The 21972-nt window shown below is 35.9% G+C and overlaps 1 protein-coding gene across 1 annotated transcript; it reads right to left on the reverse strand.

The window, feature by feature from the left end:
* Positions 1-19225: 19225 nt before the first annotated feature.
* Positions 19226-21868, reverse strand: LOC139897828 (uncharacterized). The gene is made up of 10 exons (XM_071880539.1): positions 21713-21868; positions 21553-21619; positions 21172-21268; positions 20900-21030; positions 20461-20555; positions 20194-20282; positions 20108-20143; positions 19870-19990; positions 19522-19743; positions 19226-19405 (listed from the first exon to the last, which is right to left on the reverse strand). Exons 1-10 carry the CDS (start codon positions 21866-21868, stop codon positions 19226-19228), a joined length of 1194 nt encoding a protein of 397 aa, XP_071736640.1.
* Positions 21869-21972: the final 104 nt, after the last annotated feature.

Genomic DNA, 21972 nt, shown 5'->3' on the forward strand with positions numbered 1-21972 from the left:
TTCTTCTTATTCTGTTTGGAACTCACAGTTTTCTTAGGCTGAGCCTTTTGACTCTGAGTCATCTTACTAGCATTAACTGGATTTTTCAGAATGGTAACAGGTTTAGTGACAAGCTCAAATGGTTTGCTGTCTTTTTCAGTGTCGATATCAGTATCTGATTCTGTTTCATAGACAGCATCTAAAGGCTTCTTCGACTCAACTATCTTAACAGTGCTCTCAACAGGTGCTTCTTTAGGCTTATATTCTAGTTCTACAACATGACCCTTACTTTTCTCAACTGGTTTGTTAATGTACTCACCCAAAAGTGGCGGGGCAACCTAGTTATAACCTAAACCCTGATGTTTAGGAGGATTCAAAGTCTGTTTCACATAAGACATCCTCTGCCAATTGTCGATCCTAGCTTTTTCAGACTCGTATTTCAACTTAAATGAATCTCTTTCAGCCTTAAGAGTCTCTATCTGGCCCAAATACATAGTAATCACTTTTCCATCATCTATAACAGTTGATTTTAAGTGACCTACCTGATTCTCTAAAGACTTAATAACATCAACATAGTCTTCTGTTTGTTAAGGTAGAAAATTGCATCATCATAGTTCTTTTTATTAGTCTGATTCTCCAATCTAAGATCCTTAAGGTCAACTAAAAGCTTAGGACAGGTCTCACATGTAACAGATATCTCATTAAGCTTCGAAATTACACACTCGAGCCTCTCAATTTCCTGTTCATAATCAATGCATCTAGAACATTTAGAAACTGAATCATTACATACCTTATCGTTACCGGATGTGTTGGCCATAAATGCATAGGTATTTCTTCCAACCTGAGTGTCTTCATCTGATTCTGACTCAGACTCTGAACTCGTACTGTCCGCGTAGTCAGCCTCATAACCTCCTTTGTTCTCGCTTTCATCTGAACACACTGGACTCCGAACTGTAACAATCTTCTTGTTACCACTCTTAAGATCATAGTTGAGCAAATGTCCCAACTCTTGTCTGAACCAAGTACCAACATGACAACTTCTTTCTTCATCCTCATTGGAAGAATCAGTAGTAAACTCAAAATCTGATAGGTCTCGAGCTTGGCGAAACTTATCATACAGTCGATCTTTAATCCTCTTTCTGAGGCACAACTTCATAATCTCCTCAGCTCTTTTCATTCTAGCATCACATTTGCATACATAGCAGGTGCAATTTGGATTATCTTTTCCAGTACAACCTGCATTTCTCCTAGCAATTCTCTCTTCTTCAATTTCAACTTCAGTTTACCTACAAACACAACATTAGATTGATGCGTATCTGCCGTGATGGACCAGTCACACACTTCATCAGCATACGTGGTCGTCAAGGCCTTAGATTGAGTAGACCCCGAAGATTCTTTCTCAACAATAACATGTTGTGGAGTAACTGAAATGGTTGTATTGTGAAAAGGATCAGAAAAACCAGTCTTGGGTGGCCTCGTGCAAGTCTTCTTAAAATGACCAAGCTCATCACAATTGAAGCATCTAACCTTTGACATATCAAAACCAAACTTCGAGTCTCGATTCAAACTCAAAGACCTCTGTCCGGTTTTCTTCAAGTACTTCCTAGCCCGTCTAACAATGCTACCCATGCAATAAAGTATATTTATCCTTTCGATATCTTCCTCATCAATCTGATCATAGTCTTCATTTTCAAGATGACTATTAATCACTTGTCCACTAATCATATCGTTGTATGAGTTAACAACAATAGCTGCCAGAGCCATATCTTCCTGAATTGATTCGATGGGTCTCTTCCTGATATTCTCAGTTTGAAACACAGGAGTCTGAGTCTGAGTCTGTTGAGAAGGAGAATTCTGAGTCTGAGCTTTTGATTTAGCATTAAAGTAGCCAGACTGAGATTGTGGAGCAGACATTTGAGAAGAATTTGCTGTAATATAAGCTGTTTGTAATGGATCATGACCAGAAGATGAAGCTAAAGTGGATGCAGAAGCAACTACCGAACCAAGTCTCTTCATCTTAGCTTCTACCTGAATATCCTTCTCCATCAACTTAGAAGTAAAAGCTGTCAATGTTAACGTACGACCTGATGTGCAGTACATGTTCTGAATCTTTTCAATTTCATGGTCCCACTTTTCTGGAAGACCATCTTTCAACACCCTGACTGCCTTATCATCAGGTACATCAATCCCATAATCCGCCATCTCTGCTACCAGTAAACGATATCTCTCCAAAGTTTGTCCCAGTGACTCTGATGGAAGAGCAGCAAATGCCCTCCATTCATCCTTCAATACCTTACCTTTTGTTGCCCGATAAGTAGCAGTACCCTCTGTTGCAGATTGAAGGGCCAACCAAAGAGTATACGCGGTTTTGTTACGAATTTTGAACTGCTGGAAAATGTCCTTTGACAACGCTTGCGTTAGCTGAGCATAACATCTACACTCAAGATTATATTGTTCACGCTCTGTAGGACTAAACTGTTCTGTTTCTTTGGGTTCACCATCACCTCCACAAGGCCAAACAAATGGATTCTCAATACATTCCCAAAGTCTAGAGTCAACACCATTTAAGTAAATAACAAACCTAACTTTCCAGTCCAAGAAGTCTTTAAGATTGTCAAGTCGAGGTACTTTATTTGTCGATCCAGATTCGCTTTCGTTAAGTAACAGTTTTTTTAGTCCAGGTGCAATTACTAACGCGCTATATTCATTTGTCACTTGTTCATTAGTGTCCGACATGTTAACTGATTAAGTTTGAAAATAAAAGATTAATTAAGATCCTGATTAAGTCACACGGTCGACTATCTCTGACACACGGTCGACTGTATAAGACACACGATCGATTGTACTTATCACACGGTCGATTGTCTAACAAAATTTTGGCAGCACTTCGTTACTATATAAGCCTTGGGTATTGCAAACACACACGGCCGATTGTCTAACTCTCACAGTCGATTGAAACTCTCACACGGTCGAGTGACAATCTCACACGGCCGACTGACTTAGGGAATCTGGCACGGCTCTAGTAAAACTCACACGATCGGTGGAACAATACACACGGTCGATCTTAGGACTCACTCGGTCGGTTGTCAGGACACACACGGCCGAGTGTGTTCTTGACAGAAGCTGGTCGACTATTAGGGTTTTCTAGACAAAAATCGATTTTGCAATCGATTATGGATGGAAAACTCAAAAACAACACGTAGATAACGAAAATAAGCACTCCAGAAACACCTTTTGACAATAAAAACACTATCAATAACGTGTAAACACAGATTAATAGACCAAAAACCTAAAAACACCAAAAACATAAACTTTGACCCAAAAAACAATTTGATCAAGCAAAACCAGAGACTCCAGCTTTGATACCACTTTGTAGACGATAAATCTATGGATCTTAGGTCGCTTGAACTCTAAACTAAAGGCGGAACACAATAGAATAGAGGTAAATCGAGATACGGGTCGTTTCGGGATCGAATTGGTCGAACCTAGTGCAAAACCTAGATTAGATCGACACCTAGACGATGTATTTCGGTGGTATTCGATGTTAGGGTTTTCTGGAGACGAGAAACAACGATTTGGAACAAATGGGACGAGTAACCTCATCAAAAAAGTCTAAACCCGTATATATATTGCAAGTCAGACACACTCGGTCGAGTGTGTCTGTCAGTCGGTCGACTGACTTACACAGTCGGTCGAGTGTGTACACACACTCGGTCGACTGTGTGCAGTTTAACATATTGATTATTTAATAAACTAAGAACGCACAATCACCATAGTAATCAATAGTCACTAGTAAATAACATTATTACATAACCGAATGTACTAAACGTAAGAATAAACTACGACTGGGGATTCATGCACCAACACTAGCCTCGTTGATTACTTATAGCTTCTATGTATGCACCTTCAACATTGCATCCTCCGCTATGACAGCTTCATACTTGTCAAATGCATCAGGATCCATATACTCTTGAATATCTTGTGGAAGCGGATGTGCTAGCGCTACGTTTGTGTTGAAAATGCTAAACGATTCAATACGTTCGACACCACGAGAAGCGTCAAGAAACTTGGTGAAAGGCCCCATGATGGGGAGATTGAAGAGCTTTGGAAAAGATGGTAGGTATCACAGAACGCAGCTTTTCAAACTCATATGTTGCCTTCTTGTGGGTAGCCTCAAGTTCTTGGTTCTTCGCAGCAAGAATCTCCTTAACGAATCATTGCTTCACCACATCTTTTTGGGCCCCAACCAAGTCTTTGATGGAATGTTTCTCTTTATAGGCCACCGTCGCCACTCATTGATGTCCCTCTTTGCCTTGCGCTCTGCGCCCTTCCGGATTTCCTAAACAGTTTCAGCAGCTTTCTTGGCCTCATCTAACTTAGCCCTTACCGTCACAATCTCTCAGTGTTTAATTATTTGTTCGCTAAATCGGCCCTACGACACCTTTGGTCCATGTTGTTGGACCTAACTATTCTCATCACGCGTAAGGCCGATAACGTGATAAATATGTTGTACCTTGGCATAACGGACAACAGCATAAGAGATTTTTGATTTTGTCCATCAAAATTGGAGGGACACACCTCTTTAAACAGATAAATTGTGACACGACGTCGCTGTGGAGGATGTTCTAGATAGCATCCAATTTTCTAAAGTAAGGTTACTTTCCAAAACCAGGAGACACCGGCACCTCTTGAGAATTGTTGAGCAGTTCCAAGTCCTGGTGGCCAGAACCGGTGCCGACAGAAGATATCGTTGTGCTCCTTGTATAGTGGAGCAGCGGTTACAGGTCATTCTCCTCTGATATGTTGATCAACGGATTTTTTGTGTAGGGCCCTAGAGAGATAAAAACTTTATTTAATTTCTGCCATTAAGTACTGGGCGACGTAGCGTTATAATGGTCAGGATTAATGAAATACCCACCTGTGATGGGTAGCTTCTCGAAGGTATTGAGGTTGCTCTCAGCAACCTCTTTGGCTGTAATGACCCGCACTTTTTCGATCGTTCTATACTTATAAGATTAATATTTATATAAATTAAACCTTACCAACATGATAAGCAATCCAAATTGTTGAGACTTATGTTTTCAAAGAGAGTTTTACACAACGATTGACCGTCTAGTTTGACCGATGATATCACGAACTATACAATATATGATAATTATACGTTTGTGTATATATATGTATATATACATATTTAACATGATCTAAGGATGTTTTAATATCTCATTTTGTATTAATAACAATAATTTATAAGTATATTTTGAAACTACTAACTTAAGTTTTCAAAACAATAACCATACGTAACGTTATTTGACATAAATACTTATAACCTATAATGTTTATACATATATCGTATATGTAATGTATTTAATCAATTTTAAAGACTTAAATACATAAAACAATATAAGTATATTCACAAAATATAGCTATATTTGAATTCTCATTCCATTTTTCACAAGATTTCTATACGTATATCTAGAGTACATGTACTCGTATCATACCTAGCTTCTATACGTATTTACTATTGGTATATACACATCAAATCACCACCAACCAGCCCTTGTTCAATGCCTTATGTATAAGGTAATTACTTTTGGATGATTGCAAGACTAATTAACAAGATTACAAACTTGAATTTTGTTTTGTCTCCCCCCCTCCTTGATCACGTTTTTAAGGGAGTAAGGGTACTCCATTTTTGATTCACTTTTACTTCCATTCTCTAGCTAAAAATACACACATCTTCATAACCCTTAAACTCCATAACCATTCAGCTAATATCCATGAAGATCTAGCCATAAAAACATCACTTAATCACCATAAGAAAACTCTTACAAAAACACTTCAAGAATCCTTCCAAGAACACAAACTTACTTCCAATCTTTCATCCAATTCCATCACCCTTTTAGTTCTAGGTTTTCACTCATCATTTACAGCAATCTTGTCCAAGTAACTTGAGGTAGTAACTTTGTTCATAACCTTATTCGATTCATATATATATAGCTATCTTATTTTGTGGTATAAAATTTTAACAACAAGAACATAGTTTGAATGTTTTCAAACTTGTTTGCAAACTAAATAGATCCTTCTAACTTAACTTTTAAAATACTTCAAGACCTGTAATATATCATAAATATATGCTAACTTAACAAGGTAAAACTTGGTTTTTCAAAGAACACCTTAAAAACTGTTTTTACGACGTCGGAGTGCAACCGGGGGCTGTTTTGGGTTGGATAATTAAAAACCATCTTAAACTTTGAATTGGAGGTTTATTTTCTGGAAAAATGATTTTTACTATGAATATGATAACACATAAAAATTTCATGATTTAACTCAAAGTATAAGTATTTTTAGAAAAATAATCATTTAAGGTTGTTTACATGATGGAAAATGATTAACTTCATAAGTTTCACTAAAGTTTGACCTATGACCTGTGATTTCGAATACAAACTAAGGTATTTACAGTTCATAGTCTTAAAGAGGGACTCGATCCAAGGAAGTGGCAAGTTGAATCAACGAAAACGGAGTTGTAACGAAGAAACTATGACCAAAACGAGATCGGATATCTAAGACTAGTTTAGCTACGAAAATAATTGGAGAAAATTAAATAAATCACATCTTTTTAAAATAACATGATATTTTATATATATGTACTCATAATTTAATTTTATATGGTTCAGGATCACCCGTAAACAATACGAGAAGATTAATCATAAGATCCCATGATTGTACGCAACACGTCATTTGACAACACCGGTACCGTGGGTCAAGATTAATCTCGACCAATACATATACGATGGGGGTTTTATTTATTTCATTGGGGGTTTATTAAACACCTAAAAATGAACCATTAAAATTGAATTACTAACATCGGACTGCTAACTACGGACTAAAAAATTATTAAAAGTATTAAAAGTATTATAAGTATATATATGTGACGTTTGTTTAAAATGAAAATATATTGATAAATTATATATGGATAGGTTTGTGATATCAATCGGAGACCAAGTCGAAATTACATATCTTCAAGACAAAAGTGAGTATATAGTCCCACTTTTAAACTCTAAGTATTTCGGGATGAGAATACATGTATTTTATGTTTTACGTTATGGACACAAGTAACTGGAAAATATATTCTACGTTGAGTTGTACCACTGGCATATTTCCCTGTAGCTTGGTAACTGTTATTTACAGCGGTATTGTAAACGCGAATCCTGTTGATAGATCTATCGGGCCTGACAACCCCAACCGGACTGGACGACCAGTATTCAACGGTTGCACAGTACTTCGTTTTGTGACTACACTTGGTACGGTGTAGTAAGATTTCATAATAAAGGGAATATGCGACGTGATTAAATGTTAAGTATGGTTACCAAGTGCTCAACCACTTAGAATATTTTTATTAAAACGTTTATATATGAAATCTTGTGGTCTATATATATATATATTGCTGCTGGCATTAAACCTATATCTCACCAACTTTATGTTGATGTTTTAAGCATGTCTATTCTCAGGTGATAATTAGAAGCTTCCGCTGCAACATGTTGAATTTAAACAAGATCTTGAGTATGCATATTTGTATCAAAAATAAAACTGCATATCGGAGGATTTGTAATGTAAAATATGCTAGAAATCGTATTGTTATCATCACATATAAAGTTTGTAAGTCTAAGATTATCGCTAAACGATAATCATCTTTATTTTGTCTAAAGCTTGTATCAAAATAAGAATTATGGTTTGTAATGTAAAATATATGCAGTTGTTTTTTTAAAAATGTCGCATATAGAGGTCAATACCTCGCAATGAAATCATACGTTATGTAACACGTTCTTATGGTTAAGGACGGGTTATGACATGTGGTATCAGAGCGGTGGTCTTAGCAAACCAGGTTTGCATTAGTGTGTCTAACCGAGAAGTCGTTAGGATACATTAGTAAGTCTGGACTTTGACCGGGTCTGATTTTAAAAACCATTGCTTATCATTGTTGGTTAAAATTTATATGTGAATATTATGTAGTACTAATGGGTTAGTTGTTGTGTGATAGATGTCGGGCTCAAAACTTATTATCACATTCAGCGACTCCGAATCAGAATCTTCAGATGGTGTTTCAGTCATTAACCTATCCGATGACGAAAATAATATCTTTGGGGAAGACTCACAAATTCCGGATGAACCAACTATAAAGAACCCGGAAAGTGAACCCGAGGAGGAAAGTGAACCCGAGGAGGAAAGTGAACCCGAGGAAGAAATACAGGAAATTACGAAAGACAAGTTCGAACTAGGAAAGAAACGAAAGGCTAATGAATTAGAAAATTCAAATCTTGAGTTTAATAAGGATGATGTGGCACCAACTCCACTAGACACTACCACCCCTATTCCCGCTATTCCTATTCGTTCTATCCCGGTATCCAGTTCTTCAGTCCCACAGCCAAAATATAGGCAGACAGCCAGGATAAGCGTTAAGCGATTCTTTGAACCTAAACGTCCTCGAAAATAGACCAAACGATGCGCTGCCGTATTAAACCATGGGATCATATAATGTTTTGTATAATATTATTAGTGTGGTTTGCTTAATGTTCGATGTAAGATAAGCATATGTAAAATAGTGAAGTGTGAAATGCAATAATTTTCCATGGTTAAGTATTATTTAGATAGTAGTAATTGATTCTGTACTAAGCTATTAAGTATGGACATTAACGGGTAGGTACTACCCTAGATATAATTATAAAATGCTAATAAGAAGAAAAGGCTTTTATAATAATACCTGGTTCATATTATTAATAAGCTATAATGTACTATAAATATACACTACATCTATAATATTCCATGTGAATAATTATTTTCTTTTCATTCTTATAGAAGAATATGGCGCGATTGAACCGAATGACGGAACAAGAAATCCGGGAACTCATCAATTAGAGAGTGAACGACAGAATGTTATGGGTCGAGGCTGCAAGAGGTGCTGCAGTTAACCCAAATCCTCGTGTGGGGTGCACTTACAAAACTTTTCAAGCTTGCAAGCCCTCATCATTCAGTGGAACAGAAGGACCGATCGGTTTAACCCGGTGGATAGAAAAGATGGAGACTGTGTTTAAAATAAGTGGTTGTGTTGAAAAGGACATGACCAAGTATGCATCGTGCACTTTACAAGATAGTGCACTCACCTGGTGGAAAAATTATGTGAAGGCTGTAGGAGGAGATGTAGCTTATGATACTCCTTGGGAAGAATTCAAAACAATGTTAATCAACGAGTATTGTCCAAGGAACGAGGTTAGGAAGTTGGAAGATGAATTACGAAGTCTGAAGGTTATTGGTACTGAAATCACCAACTACAATCAGCGATTCATGGAATTAGTTTTGCTATGTCCTGAATTGGTTCCAACCGAAGAACAGAAAATTGAAATGTACAAAGATGGTTTGCCCAAAAAGGTCAAGGCAAATGTTACAGCATCGAAACCTAAGACAATTCATGAAGCTATAACCATGGCAAACGAGCTAATGGATCAGGTCATCATGGATAAGAAAGTATCCAATACTGATGTGAAGGTATCAGGTAACAAAAGAAAGTGGAATGGAAATTATGATCGAGGTAACCAACAACAATCTTTTAAGAAACAAGAAATCACGCAAGGTGCGGGTAGTGGTTTAAGCTTTGGTTATAAAGGACAAAATCCTTTATGCAACCGATGCCACAAACATCACTCTGGTTACTGTAATGTGGTATGCAACAAATGTAATCGAAAGGGTCATCTTGCTGAAGATTGTAGGGCTCTCGTTACAAATACAAATGGTACCAAGACTCCTGCCACTAATGCAAATAGAACTGCTTTGGCTACTGTTACTTGTTATGGATGTGGGAAACAGGGTCATTATAAGAGCCAGTGCCCGAATCCAGAGAAGAATATCGGACCTGCACGAGGGAGAGCATTTGTTATTAATGCTAGAGAGGCGTGTGAAGACCCGGAGCTTGTTACGGGTACGTTTACCATTAATAATTTATCCGCATCTATTATATTTGATACTGGTGCTGATAGAAGTTACGTGTGTAGAGACTTTCACGCTAAATTGAATTGTTCATCATTACCTCTAGATGCTAAGTACATGATTGAGTTAGCTAATGGTAAACTAATTAAAGCCGATAAAATTTGCCGTGATTGTAAAATAAATTTAGCCAGAGAAACATTTAAGATTGATTTGATACCCGTAGAATTAGGAAGTTTTGATGTAATAATCGGCATGGACTGGATGTCCAAAATAGGAGCTGAAGTTGTGTGCGCCAAGAAGGCAATTCGCATTCCTCGTAAGGATAAAACGCCAGTAATGATTTATGGAGAGAAGGGTAACTCAAAGCTAAAACTCATTAGTTATTTGAAAGCTCAAAAGTGCTTGAAGAAAGGGTGCTATGCTATCTTAGCACATGTTAATAAAGTCGAAAAGAAAGAAAAAGAGAAGTGCATCAATGACGTGCTTGTGGCAAGAGATTTTCCTGAAGTATTTCCGGAAGAGTTGCCGGGATTACCTCCATTTAGATCTGTAGAATTTCAAATAGATCTTGTACCAGGAGCTGCACCGGTTGCCCGTGCTCCATATAGACTTGCACCGTCCGAGTTAAAAGAACTTCAGAGTCAGTTAAAAGAATTACTGGATCGTGGATTCATACGACCAAGTACTTCACCGTGGGGAGCTCCAATTTTATTCGTCAAGAAGAAAGACGGATCTTTCCGAATGTGTATAGATTATCGTGAATTAAATAAGTTAACTATCAAGAATCGGTATCCACTACCGAGAATTGACGACTTATTTGATCAACTCCAAGGATCATGTGTGTACTCGAAAATTGACCTAAGATCGGGCTATCATCAATTACGTGTCAAAGAAGAAGATATACCGAAAACTGCTTTTCGGACACGCTACGGTCATTACGAATTTTTGGTCATGCCGTTTGGATTGACGAATGCGCCAGCTGTATTCATGGACCTCATGAATCGAGTTTGTAGTCCATATTTAGATAAGTTTGTTATCGTTTTCATTGATGATATTCTTATCTATTCCAAGAGTGAGCAAGAGCATGAGCAGCATTTAAGGTTGATATTAGAGTTGTTAAGAAAAGAACAGCTATATGCTAAATTTTCTAAATGTGCTTTCTGGTTGAAAGAAGTGCAATTTCTTGGCCACGTTGTTAGTAGCAAAGGAATTCAGGTTGATCCAGCAAAAATTGAAGCCATTGAAAAATAGGAGACTCCTAAGACACCAATGCAGATACGCCAATTTTTGGGTTTAGCCGGTTATTATAGAAGGTTTATTCAAGATTTTCCCCGAATAGCTAAGCCGTTGACAGCGTTAACGCAAAAAGGGAAGAAATATGAATGGACTTCTGAGCAGGAGAGTGCATTTCAATTACTGAAAAAGAAGTTGACTACGGCGCCTATTTTATCGTTACCAGAAGGGAACGATGATTTTGAAATATATTGTGACGCTTCGCGACAAGGTTTTGGTTGCGTTCTTATGCAACGGAAGAAAGTTATTGCATACGCATCCCGACAATTAAAAATTCACGAGCGGAATTATACGACGCATGATTTAGAACTGGGAGCAGTCGTGTTTGCATTGAAGATATGGAGACACTACTTGTATGAGGTTAAATGCACTGTGTTTACTGATCATAAAAGCCTTCAACATATTTTCGATCAAAAACAGCTGAACATGAGGCAACGTAGGTGGGTTGAGTTAATAAATGACTATGATTGTGAAATTCGTTATCATCCCGGGAAAGCGAACGTGGTGGCCGACGCTCTAAGCAGAAAGGAACGAGAACCAATTCGAGTACGAGCGATGAACATAAAAATTCGCATGAATCTCAACTCACAAATCAAAGAAGTTCAACGAGAAGCACTTACTAAAGAAAATATAGGAAATGAAATAATGAAGAAGTATGAGAAGCAACTCGTTATGCGGGAAGATGGAATTCGATATTTTGCAAATCGTATTTGGGTACCAAAGTTGGGTGGATTAAGGAAGTTGATATTGAACGAGGCACATAAGACAAGATATTCGATACATCCTGGAGTTGGAAAGATGTACCAAGATCTTAAGACACATTATTGGTGGCCTAATTTAAAGACAGACGTTGCAACATATGTTGGGGAGTGTTTAACTTGTTCCAAAGTCAAAGCAGAACACCAGAAGCCGTCAGGGTTACTTCAACAACCAGAAATTCCAGAATGGAAATGGGACGGTATTACCATGGATTTCATCACGAAGTTACCAAAGACTGCCTGGGGATACGACACCATTTGGGTAATTGTTGATCGTCTTACCAAATCTGCACATTTCTTGCCTATAAAAGAAACAGATAGAATGGAGAAATTATTACGATTATATATAAAGGAAATAGTTTCAAGGCATGGAATACCTATTTCCATTATATCTGATCGTGATAGTAGATTTACCTCAAAGTTCTGGCAATCACTACAGGAGGCACTAGGAACTCGTTTGGATATGAGCACCGCATATCATCCGCAAACCGACGGGCAGAGTGAAAGAACAATTCAGACTCTTGAAGACATTCTCAGGGCATGTGTGATCGATTTTGGAAACGGATGGGATAAATATCTACCATTAGCAGAATTCTCGTATAATAATAGTTATCATGCGAGCATTAAAGCTGCGCCATTCGAAGCATTGTATGGAAGGAAGTGTAGATCTCCTATTTGTTGGAATGAAGTAGGAGATCGACAATTAACTGGTCCCGAGATCATACACGAAACGACTGAGAAGATAGTACAAATCAAGGAGAGATTGAAAACAGCCCGTAGTCGCCAAAAGAGCTACGCCGATGTTCGAAGGAAACCATTAGAGTTTCAGATCGGTGACATGGTTATGTTAAAGGTGTCACCTTGGAAAGGTGTAATACGTTTTGGAAAAAGGGGTAAACTAAACCCAAGGTATGTAGGCCCGTTCAAGATCATCGAACGCATTGGACCGGTAGCTTATCGACTCGAGTTACCGCAACAACTCGCCGGAGTACATAATACTTTTCACGTCTCAAACCTTAAGAAGTGTCTTGCAAAGGAAGGCCTCACCATTCCTCTTGAAGAAATCCATGTCGACGAGAAACTACAATTCATCGAAGAACCAATCGAAATCATGGATCGTGAAGTTAAACGGCTCAAGCAGAGCAATATACCGATCGTTAAGGTTCGTTGGAATGCTCGAAGGGGTCCCGAGTTTACTTGGGAACGAGAGGATCAAATGAAACAAAAATATCCACACTTGTTTTCCGATGACGCAAAATAGGTACAATTTTAAAATTTCGGGACGAAATTTATTTAACGGGTAGGTACTGTAATGACCCGCACTTTTTCGATCGTTCTATACATATAAGGTTAATATTTATATAAATTAAACCTTACCAACATGATAAGCAATCCAAATTGTTGAGACTTATGTTTTCAAAGAGAGTTTTACACAACGATTGACCGTCTAGTTTGACCGATGATATCACGAACTATACAATATATGATAATTATACGTTTGTGTATATATATGTATATATACATATTTAACATGATCTAAGGATGTTTTAATATCTCATTTTGTATTAATAACAATAAGTTATAAGTATATTTTGAAACTACTAACTTAAGTTTTCAAAACAATAACCATACGTAACGTTATTTGACATAAATACTTATAACCTATAATGTTTATACATATATCGTATATGTAATGTATTTAATCACTTTTAAAGACTTAAATACATAAAACAATATAAGTATATTCACAAAATATAGCTATATTTGAATTCTCATTCCATTTTTCACAAGATTTCTATACGTATATCTAGAGTACATGTACTCGTATCATACCTAGCTTCTATACGTATTTACTATTGGTATATACACATCAAATCACCACCAACCAGCCCTTGTTCAATGCCTTATGTATAAGGTAATTACTTTTGGATGATTGCAAGACTAATTAACAAGATTACAAACTTGAATTTTGTTTTGTCTCCCCCCCCCCCCTTGATCACGTTTTTAAGGGAGTAAGGGTACTCCATTTTTGATTCACTTTTACTTCCATTCTCTAGCTAAAAACACACACATCTTCATAACCCTTAAACTACATAACCATTCAGCTAATATCCATGAAGATCTAGCCATAAAAACATCACTTAATCACTATAAGAAAACTCTTACAAAAACATTTCAAGAATCCTTCCAAGAACACAAACTTACTTCCAATCTTTCATCCAATTCCATCACCCTTTTAGTTCTAGGTTTTCACTCATCATTTACAGCAATCTTGTCCAAGTAACTTGAGGTAGTAACTTTGTTCATAACCTTATTCAATTCATATATATATAGCTATCTTATTTTGTGGTATAAAATTTTAACAACAAGAACATAGTTTGAATGTTTTCAAACTTGTTTGCAAACTAAATAGATCCTTCTAACTTAACTTTTAAAATACTTCAAGACCTGTAATATATCATAAATATATGCTAACTTAACAAGGTAAAACTTGGTTTTTCAAAGAACACCTTAAAAACTGTTTTTACGACGTCGGAGTGCAACCGGGGGCTGTTTTGGGTTGGATAATTAAAAACCATCTTAAACTTTGAATTGGAGGTTTATTTTCTGGAAAAATGATTTTTACTATGAATATGATAACACATAAAAATTTCATGATTTAACTCAAAGTATAAGTATTTTTAGAAAAATAATCATTTAAGGTTGTTTACATGATGGAAAATGATTAACTTCATAAGTTTCACTAAAGTTTGACCTATGACCTGTGATTTCGAATACAAACTAAGGTATTTACAGTTCATAGTCTTAAAGAGGGACTCGATCCAAGGAAGTGGCAAGTTGAATCAACGAAAACGGAGTTGTAACGAAGAAACTATGACCAAAACGAGATCGGATATCTAAGACTAGTTTAGCTACGAAAATAATTGGAGAAAATTAAATAAATCACATCTTTTTAAAATAACATGATATTTTATATATATGTACTCATAATTTAATTTTATATGGTTCAGGATCACCCGTAAACAATACGAGAAGATTAATCATAAGATCCCATGATTGTACGCAACACGTCATTTGACAACACCGGTACCGTGGGTCAAGATTAATCTCGACCAATACATATACGATGGGGGTTTTATTTATTTCATTGGGGGTTTATTAAACACCTAAAAATGAACCATTAAAATTGAATTACTAACATCGGACTGCTAACTACGGACTAAGGAATTATTAAAAGTATTATAAGTATATATATGTGACGTTTGTTTAAAATGAAAATATATTGATAAATTATATATGGATAGGTTCGTGATATCAATCGGAGACCAAGTCGAAATTACATATCTTCAAGACAAAAGTGAGTATATAGTCCCACTTTTAAACTCTAAGTATTTCGGGATGAGAATACATGTATTTTATGTTTTACGTTATGGACACAAGTAACTGGAAAATATATTCTACGTTGAGTTGTACCACTGGCATACTTCCCTGTAGCTTGGTAACTGTTATTTACAGCGGTATTGTAAACGCGAATCCTGTTGATAGATCTATCGGGCCTGACAACCCCAACCGGACTGGACGACCAGTATTCAACGGTTGCACAGTACTTCGTTTTGTGACTACACTTGGTACGGTGTAGTAAGATTTCATAATAAAGGGAATATGCGACGTGATTAAATGTTAAGTATGGTTACCAAGTGCTCAACCACTTAGAATATTTTTATTAAAACGTTTATATATGAAATCTTGTGGTCTATATATATATATTGCTGCCGGCATTAAACCTATATCTCATCAACTTTATGTTGACGTTTTAAGCATGTCTATTCTCAGGTGATAATTAGAAGCTTCCGCTGCAACATGTTGAATTTAAACAAGATCTTGAGTATGCATATTTGTATCAAAAATAAAACTGCATATCGGAGGATTTGTAATGTAAAATATGCTAGAAATCGTATTGTTATCATCACATGTAAAGTTTGTAAGTCTAAGATTATCGCTAAACGATAATCATCTTTATTTTGTCTAAAGCTTGTATCAAAATAAGAATTATGGTTTGTAATGTAAAATATATGCAGTTGTTTTTTTAAAAATGTCGCATATAGAGGTCAATACCTCGCAATGAAATCATACGTTATCTAACACGTTCTTATGGTTAAGGACGGGTTATGACATTGGCTGTCTTTTGTTTCATGCATCCCCCGTGAGTCACCAGGAACTTAGCAGGAGAGTATTTCTGTTGTGGTCGTTGCCGTGGTGGAAATATTTTGGGGCGGCTAAGATGATCGGATCTGGATTGGTCACTGAAGTTGATGTGGCTGTTTGTGTGGAAACATTTGCATTGCTTACGGCATTGGTAGATGTAGTGGCAGCTTGCTCTTTGCGTGGATTGCATTCCGAAAATTTAGATATCTTGGACCTTTTGAATTCTAGACCTTGAATCGACGGGCGCTTCAGAGCGTTGGGAAAATCCATCTCTATAAAATATAACCAGCCCAGAAAGAAGCTCTATTCTTCTACATCGAACTTTACCAAGTTTCAACATGACATCACCATACACGCGCATTTACAACTCTGCATTTTTGGAAATATCGAACATGTGTTGGTCATCAACATTTAGAACTAGAGTCTTGAATAAATCCGTTGTGCAGGTGAATTGCAATGGAAGGATCGGGGAATGCTTATCGGTGATTATGGAGCGGTGAACATAAAAGAAAGTGTAACTCCAATCCTGAAGGCAGGGACGGAGCTTGAAGATTAACACGAAGGGGGCCGAGTTGTTGGGGCTAATTGGTTAGGGTGTCTCACATAGGAAGTTGAAAGAAAAATATGTATGCATATAAGACACTTGAGAACTTCTTTCTATCACCAATTGGTTTTAAAGTAATGTGGAACTAATGAACTTATATGTTGTATATGTTGGTGGACCTAATAATGATAATACAAATGGTATCTGAGCTTGGTTATAGCCCAGATGTGTGGACGGTGCAGAATGGTAGCGGAGGTTCAAACCGACATGACTATGGACGTGACTAGGAAAGAGACCGGGGGTCTGGGTGAGTCGAGATGGTATTGAACGTGTCCGTGGGAGTAGCGTGGAATGAACCAATTAAGGAGGTGATTGTTGGAGCTAATCGGTTTATTGTGTCCCATATCGGAAAGTGAAAGAAATAAATGTGCATATATAAGCTTCTGGAAACTCGCTCTGTCACCAATTAGTTTTAGAGTAATGTGGAACTCATGAGCTTATATGTTGTACATGTTGGTGGACCCAATATCGATCCGACACGAGTTATATCATGTTGGGGGACCCGAAATCGATCTGACACGAGTTACATCAAGTAAAACATATAGTGGCAAATATATAAAATAAAGCATTCATAAAGGTTAATTGCAGACCCAAAAAAAAATTCATACTACCTCCGTCTCATTCCAATAGTCCACAGACAAAAAACACGCAGTTTTAGGAAATCCCACTAACTTCATTTCTCTACCAATGAAATATCTTCTCTCTCCAGATCCACCAATGAAATATCTTCTTTCCTTTCTATTTATGGAAGTGGAATATTAATTTGGGACAGCCCAAAATGGAATACTAGACTATTGGAATGAGACGGAGGTAGTATATATTATGTATAAAGACTAATTCAAATTAATCAAATGAATGCATAAATTAATTCAAGACTAGTTAAAGACCCGCGACTTTGCGGGTTTCATTGAATTTTGCTATTTTAAAATAGGTTTAAGTAGGATATTAGATGTATAATGTGTAGTTTGATTTTGAAATGTCAATAGTCGTTTGTATGCAAGACAAAATGACATTGTATGTCAAGTTTAATTAATACAGTAAATAGAAAAAAGGTGTAAAATCTCAAATGTGAACAATGAAAAAAAACCAAAAATTCTTGAAAATAAATAAAAAGTTATAAACTGAAAACAAATAGTAACCAAAGTCTTGTAGCTGCAACTATGTTTGACACTTATAGTTGATTGATGATCTCAAATCTTCGGCATACTTTCCCACATATTTGTTAACGTCATTAGCCTTTGCAGGTGGTCATGAATTGCATATAATGACATAGCTTGTTGTTTTGTGGTGAGTATGTTTTATATCTCCGTTAAAGTCTTTTCACGTAATTTGTCAGCCTGTAAAATATTTGTTTTTACACATGGTACTATTTTTAAATAATTATCATAGTTGGAAAGCGATGAGATATCGTTACCTGATCCAAGAAGTTGCGCATAATAGTAAGCTTTCCAACTAAAGATGACATACAATTGGGTTAACTATAGTAATTATAGTTATAGTAATATTAATGTATAGGTGAATATTGATTTTGGTAATATTAATTAAATTTGTATTATATCTGCCGCATGAAGACTAACGTAATTTTTAACTTGAGACTTGAGGTTGAATTTAGTATTTTCCCTTTTTATTCTTTTAAGTGCAGCTAAAATTGTGGGACTAAAAGGTAATTAATTATTAAAATGGGCTAAAGATTTAGTTTAATGATTTAACACAATCATTGTTTTTAAGGCCTTATGGACACCCAAGTAGGTATTTAATTGTGGCCCAATATTTTTGTTTGTTTTAAGTATGATTGTGGCCCATTGACAGTTTAAGTGATTTTTTTGCTTCATATGTTCTTGATGGAAAGTAGGTGGTCAGCTCAATATGAGCGTTTGTAGATTCACCATAGTGTGGATAAAGTGTTCACTTATATAGAGTACTTATTTTCTACGTTTAAAGTTTTATATATAAGGAATAATAATAATCATAGATTTATACTATATGTTTAGATATCTATCATTTACCTTGCTAATAAAATACTCCACACTTTTGTCTTCTTAAATTTGGTACCAACTTAACTATGACAATTCATACTGCTGATATTTATTATGTTAAATACTTTAAGATTATAAAGGATATAAATGGATCCGTAATGGAACATTGAACACAAAATTATATTGAATTTCAAGCAAACAAGTGTGGAGAAACTCCACAATAAAAATTTATTAATATGCATAAGGATGCCACAAATGCTGAAAAGGTGTTCAATGATCAGAAACACCATCACTCAAAAACCAAACAAGAAATAAAAACACAAACAATGTTTCCGGATTACAAATCGACTCAAAAATGAGGCGTTGTATGCCGTTACTGATTATTAACTGAAAGAAATATCTCAAAAACCAAACACACTGAAGAAGCTCCCTCACAACTTCTCCATTTTGGGTATCTTTAGTTCACCCAAAGCTGTAGTTGTTCCACCTGTTGAAGTGTCAGTAGCATCACATTCCGCTGGAGATGAACTTTTACGTTTCACACCACTACTTCCAGGAGTCTGTATGGTCGAAGTTGTTGATTCTTCAGTGATGTCTTCGATTTTTGGCTCCTGGACAGGTAATAACACACATATTTTAGTTAGGATAAAGCCGTATATCAATGTATTAATTGTAGGTAAAAACATGCTGAAATGTATATGTTGTGCATTCATTGATGTATAACTACCTTGAAGGCTTGTGGAGTTTGTATATAAATGTTATCCTCAGCTTTTTCACTGGCGCCATCCTCAAGCACATCATACTCAGCTTCCTTTTCAATAAGCTTCTCATTCAGACTCTTGATGACCTCCAAATCAACCGTCATGTCACAGACAGTGTACCCAGAGTACTTCATCTCATCACCGTACAAACTGTGTTTCACAATAAATGCATACTCCTTGTGTAGTATCTGCATCAACTCTGGCGGGTAATCGGTTGGTAAAATAGCCATATGTGAAATGTGAATAAGTTAAGTTATCAATCAGATCTAAGTTTACCTCACTAATCATATGATAAGACTCAAAAAACAACTTACGGATTTTGCAGTAGTGTTCAGCCACTGAACACTTCGATTGATCATTTTAGACAACTGACCATCGAATAGCACCATATCACATCCGCCAGTCTTATCTTGAACATGTATGGTTGCACGAATTCTGTTTTGTAAGACATTATACGATAGTAAGTGATGATTATTATGTTGGAGCATCTAATTTTTATGCTTATAATATCAAAGAACTATTTGTTTTTGGTTGGTTGTTATTATAGCTTACTTTAGAAACACATCTGTAACAGCTCCTTTGCACTTGCTACAATCAAAAATATACACCATATCCTCCAGACAAAAGGTTTTTATTACCTTTTTGTCACAGCTGGTGCAATAAGGTTGATACCACCCTTCAGAACCGGTAAATTTTTAACAGTTCCTCTCACAACAAACGTACAGACCTAGAGTTTAGTTGTTCAAGTTGTTTAGTTAATAAACTAAAAATTTACTTGATATTATTGTGTAAATGTTTTGTAATTAAAAACTTGATACAATGTATGAATATAAGTATGTGGTGTAAAGAAAGTTTCATACCCTATCAATCAATCACATTTCGTCAAGTACCTATGCAGTATTCACCTCTGGGTCTGTGAATTTCTCAAGAGCTGATGACACATCCATCTCAAGGTTAATGTCAATAACAGGATGTTCATAACCAGGTTGCTGCTGAGCCGCTGTCAATCTGACAAATAAGTGAAGTTTTCTTTTTAGTTTTATATTTTTTATTTATAATTATATTTGTATTTATATTTTTATTTTTATTTTTTTTCAACAATTATGTGTATGGAATCAACTTATACATTTTACACAAAATAGTATTAGATGCATAGGCATACGCTGTTTTAAAATCTTCAATCGGTTGTAATGGTTCATTGATGCAAATTCGAAAACCCCATAGCTAGTTGTTGATTTGAGGACCTGACCAAATTGTATACACATGTTAAGAATTACACATCAATATATTAAAAGTCTTATTTTTTATGCATCTCAGTTTATAAATGAAACATCAAATGATTACCTTCCCAGTCTTTCATGCGGTAGTTGTGAAGCCACACTATTTGTGGTTGTTTCTTATCCTGATTTTGCAATTGAGAATTGTACAACTTCTCAGCATGATCTCCCCATATCTTACAACGAACCTTTTCTCCACTGTTATTAGAAAGAAAAAGACTTCAATACAGACATGTAGGAATATGTAACACAAGGTACTACAAAATGATTCATTAGTTCATTCCATTTTTTATTTTTTCTTATTAAGTAAATAAAAGTAAATAAAGATTTTATTGTTACGTTGGATCTTGTAGTTGAAATAGCACATATCTCTTCTTGGTATCCCCTTCTTCAACCACCTTATACCTGTTCATTGTAACTAACTGCCCGACCACATCTACAAAATTAAGGGTATAATGAGTTTAGTGATTATAAAGTTATAAAACGAAATTGGAATGAAATAATTTTAGTATGTTTTACCAAATACATCATTCAACCCCACTCTCTATGCATTCACATCTTCAAATGTAACAAAGTTGAAAAGATCAGCCTGGATGACGAATGTCTGGCATCATCTAACTTTAGTTTTCTTCATAAGAATGATTTTATAATCATGTGTCACAAGCTTAAACTCATCATCATGTTTTTTGACATCAAAAAATGCCAAATCTAAAAAGGTACCCAGTTTGAACGTGTGTTCAAAAAACTGCATAAGATTTTTGTAGATAGAGGTCCTCATTTTGTGTCCCTGCGCATAAAGATCAGTGTTATTTATTTCCATTTGATTAGTTTGCACAGGGGTATAATTATTATTTAAGTTATAATCGACGATTGGACAAACCTGAGAATCAGCCACTATTAACTCATAGGAAGAGATCACCTCAGGTTGCTTGTAGGCTGTTTTGACCCAACTATCCACCACCTTAACTCTAACTTTCCAGTCCTTCTTCTCATTTCTGACAGCATTGAGTGGTGAGAACTCTGCAACTTCTGCCATGAATGATTATTTGTTGTTATTAGTAAGATGATTTTGTTTTTTGAGTGTGAGTAGAACGAGGTACAATGTGTGGTATTTATAGAGAAGAGTCATCATTGTTTGGA

Source organism: Rutidosis leptorrhynchoides, chromosome 1, assembly GCF_046630445.1.
Source record: "Rutidosis leptorrhynchoides isolate AG116_Rl617_1_P2 chromosome 1, CSIRO_AGI_Rlap_v1, whole genome shotgun sequence".
NCBI lineage: Eukaryota > Viridiplantae > Streptophyta > Magnoliopsida > Asterales > Asteraceae > Rutidosis > Rutidosis leptorrhynchoides.

Bases quoted from the DNA above. Each gene is read 5' to 3' on its own strand.
- LOC139897828 (XM_071880539.1), bottom strand. From the start codon at position 21,868: ATGGCAGAAGTTGCAGAGTTCTCACCACTCAATGCTGTCAGAAATGAG. The intron at 20,556-20,899 runs GTAATCATTTGA...TCAGATTGACAG, and splicing joins CCGCATGAAAGACTGGGAAG to CGGCTCAGCAGCAACCTGGT. The intron at 20,283-20,460 runs GTGAATACTGCA...ACTAAACTCTAG, and splicing joins AGAAATTCACAGACCCAGAG to GTCTGTACGTTTGTTGTGAG.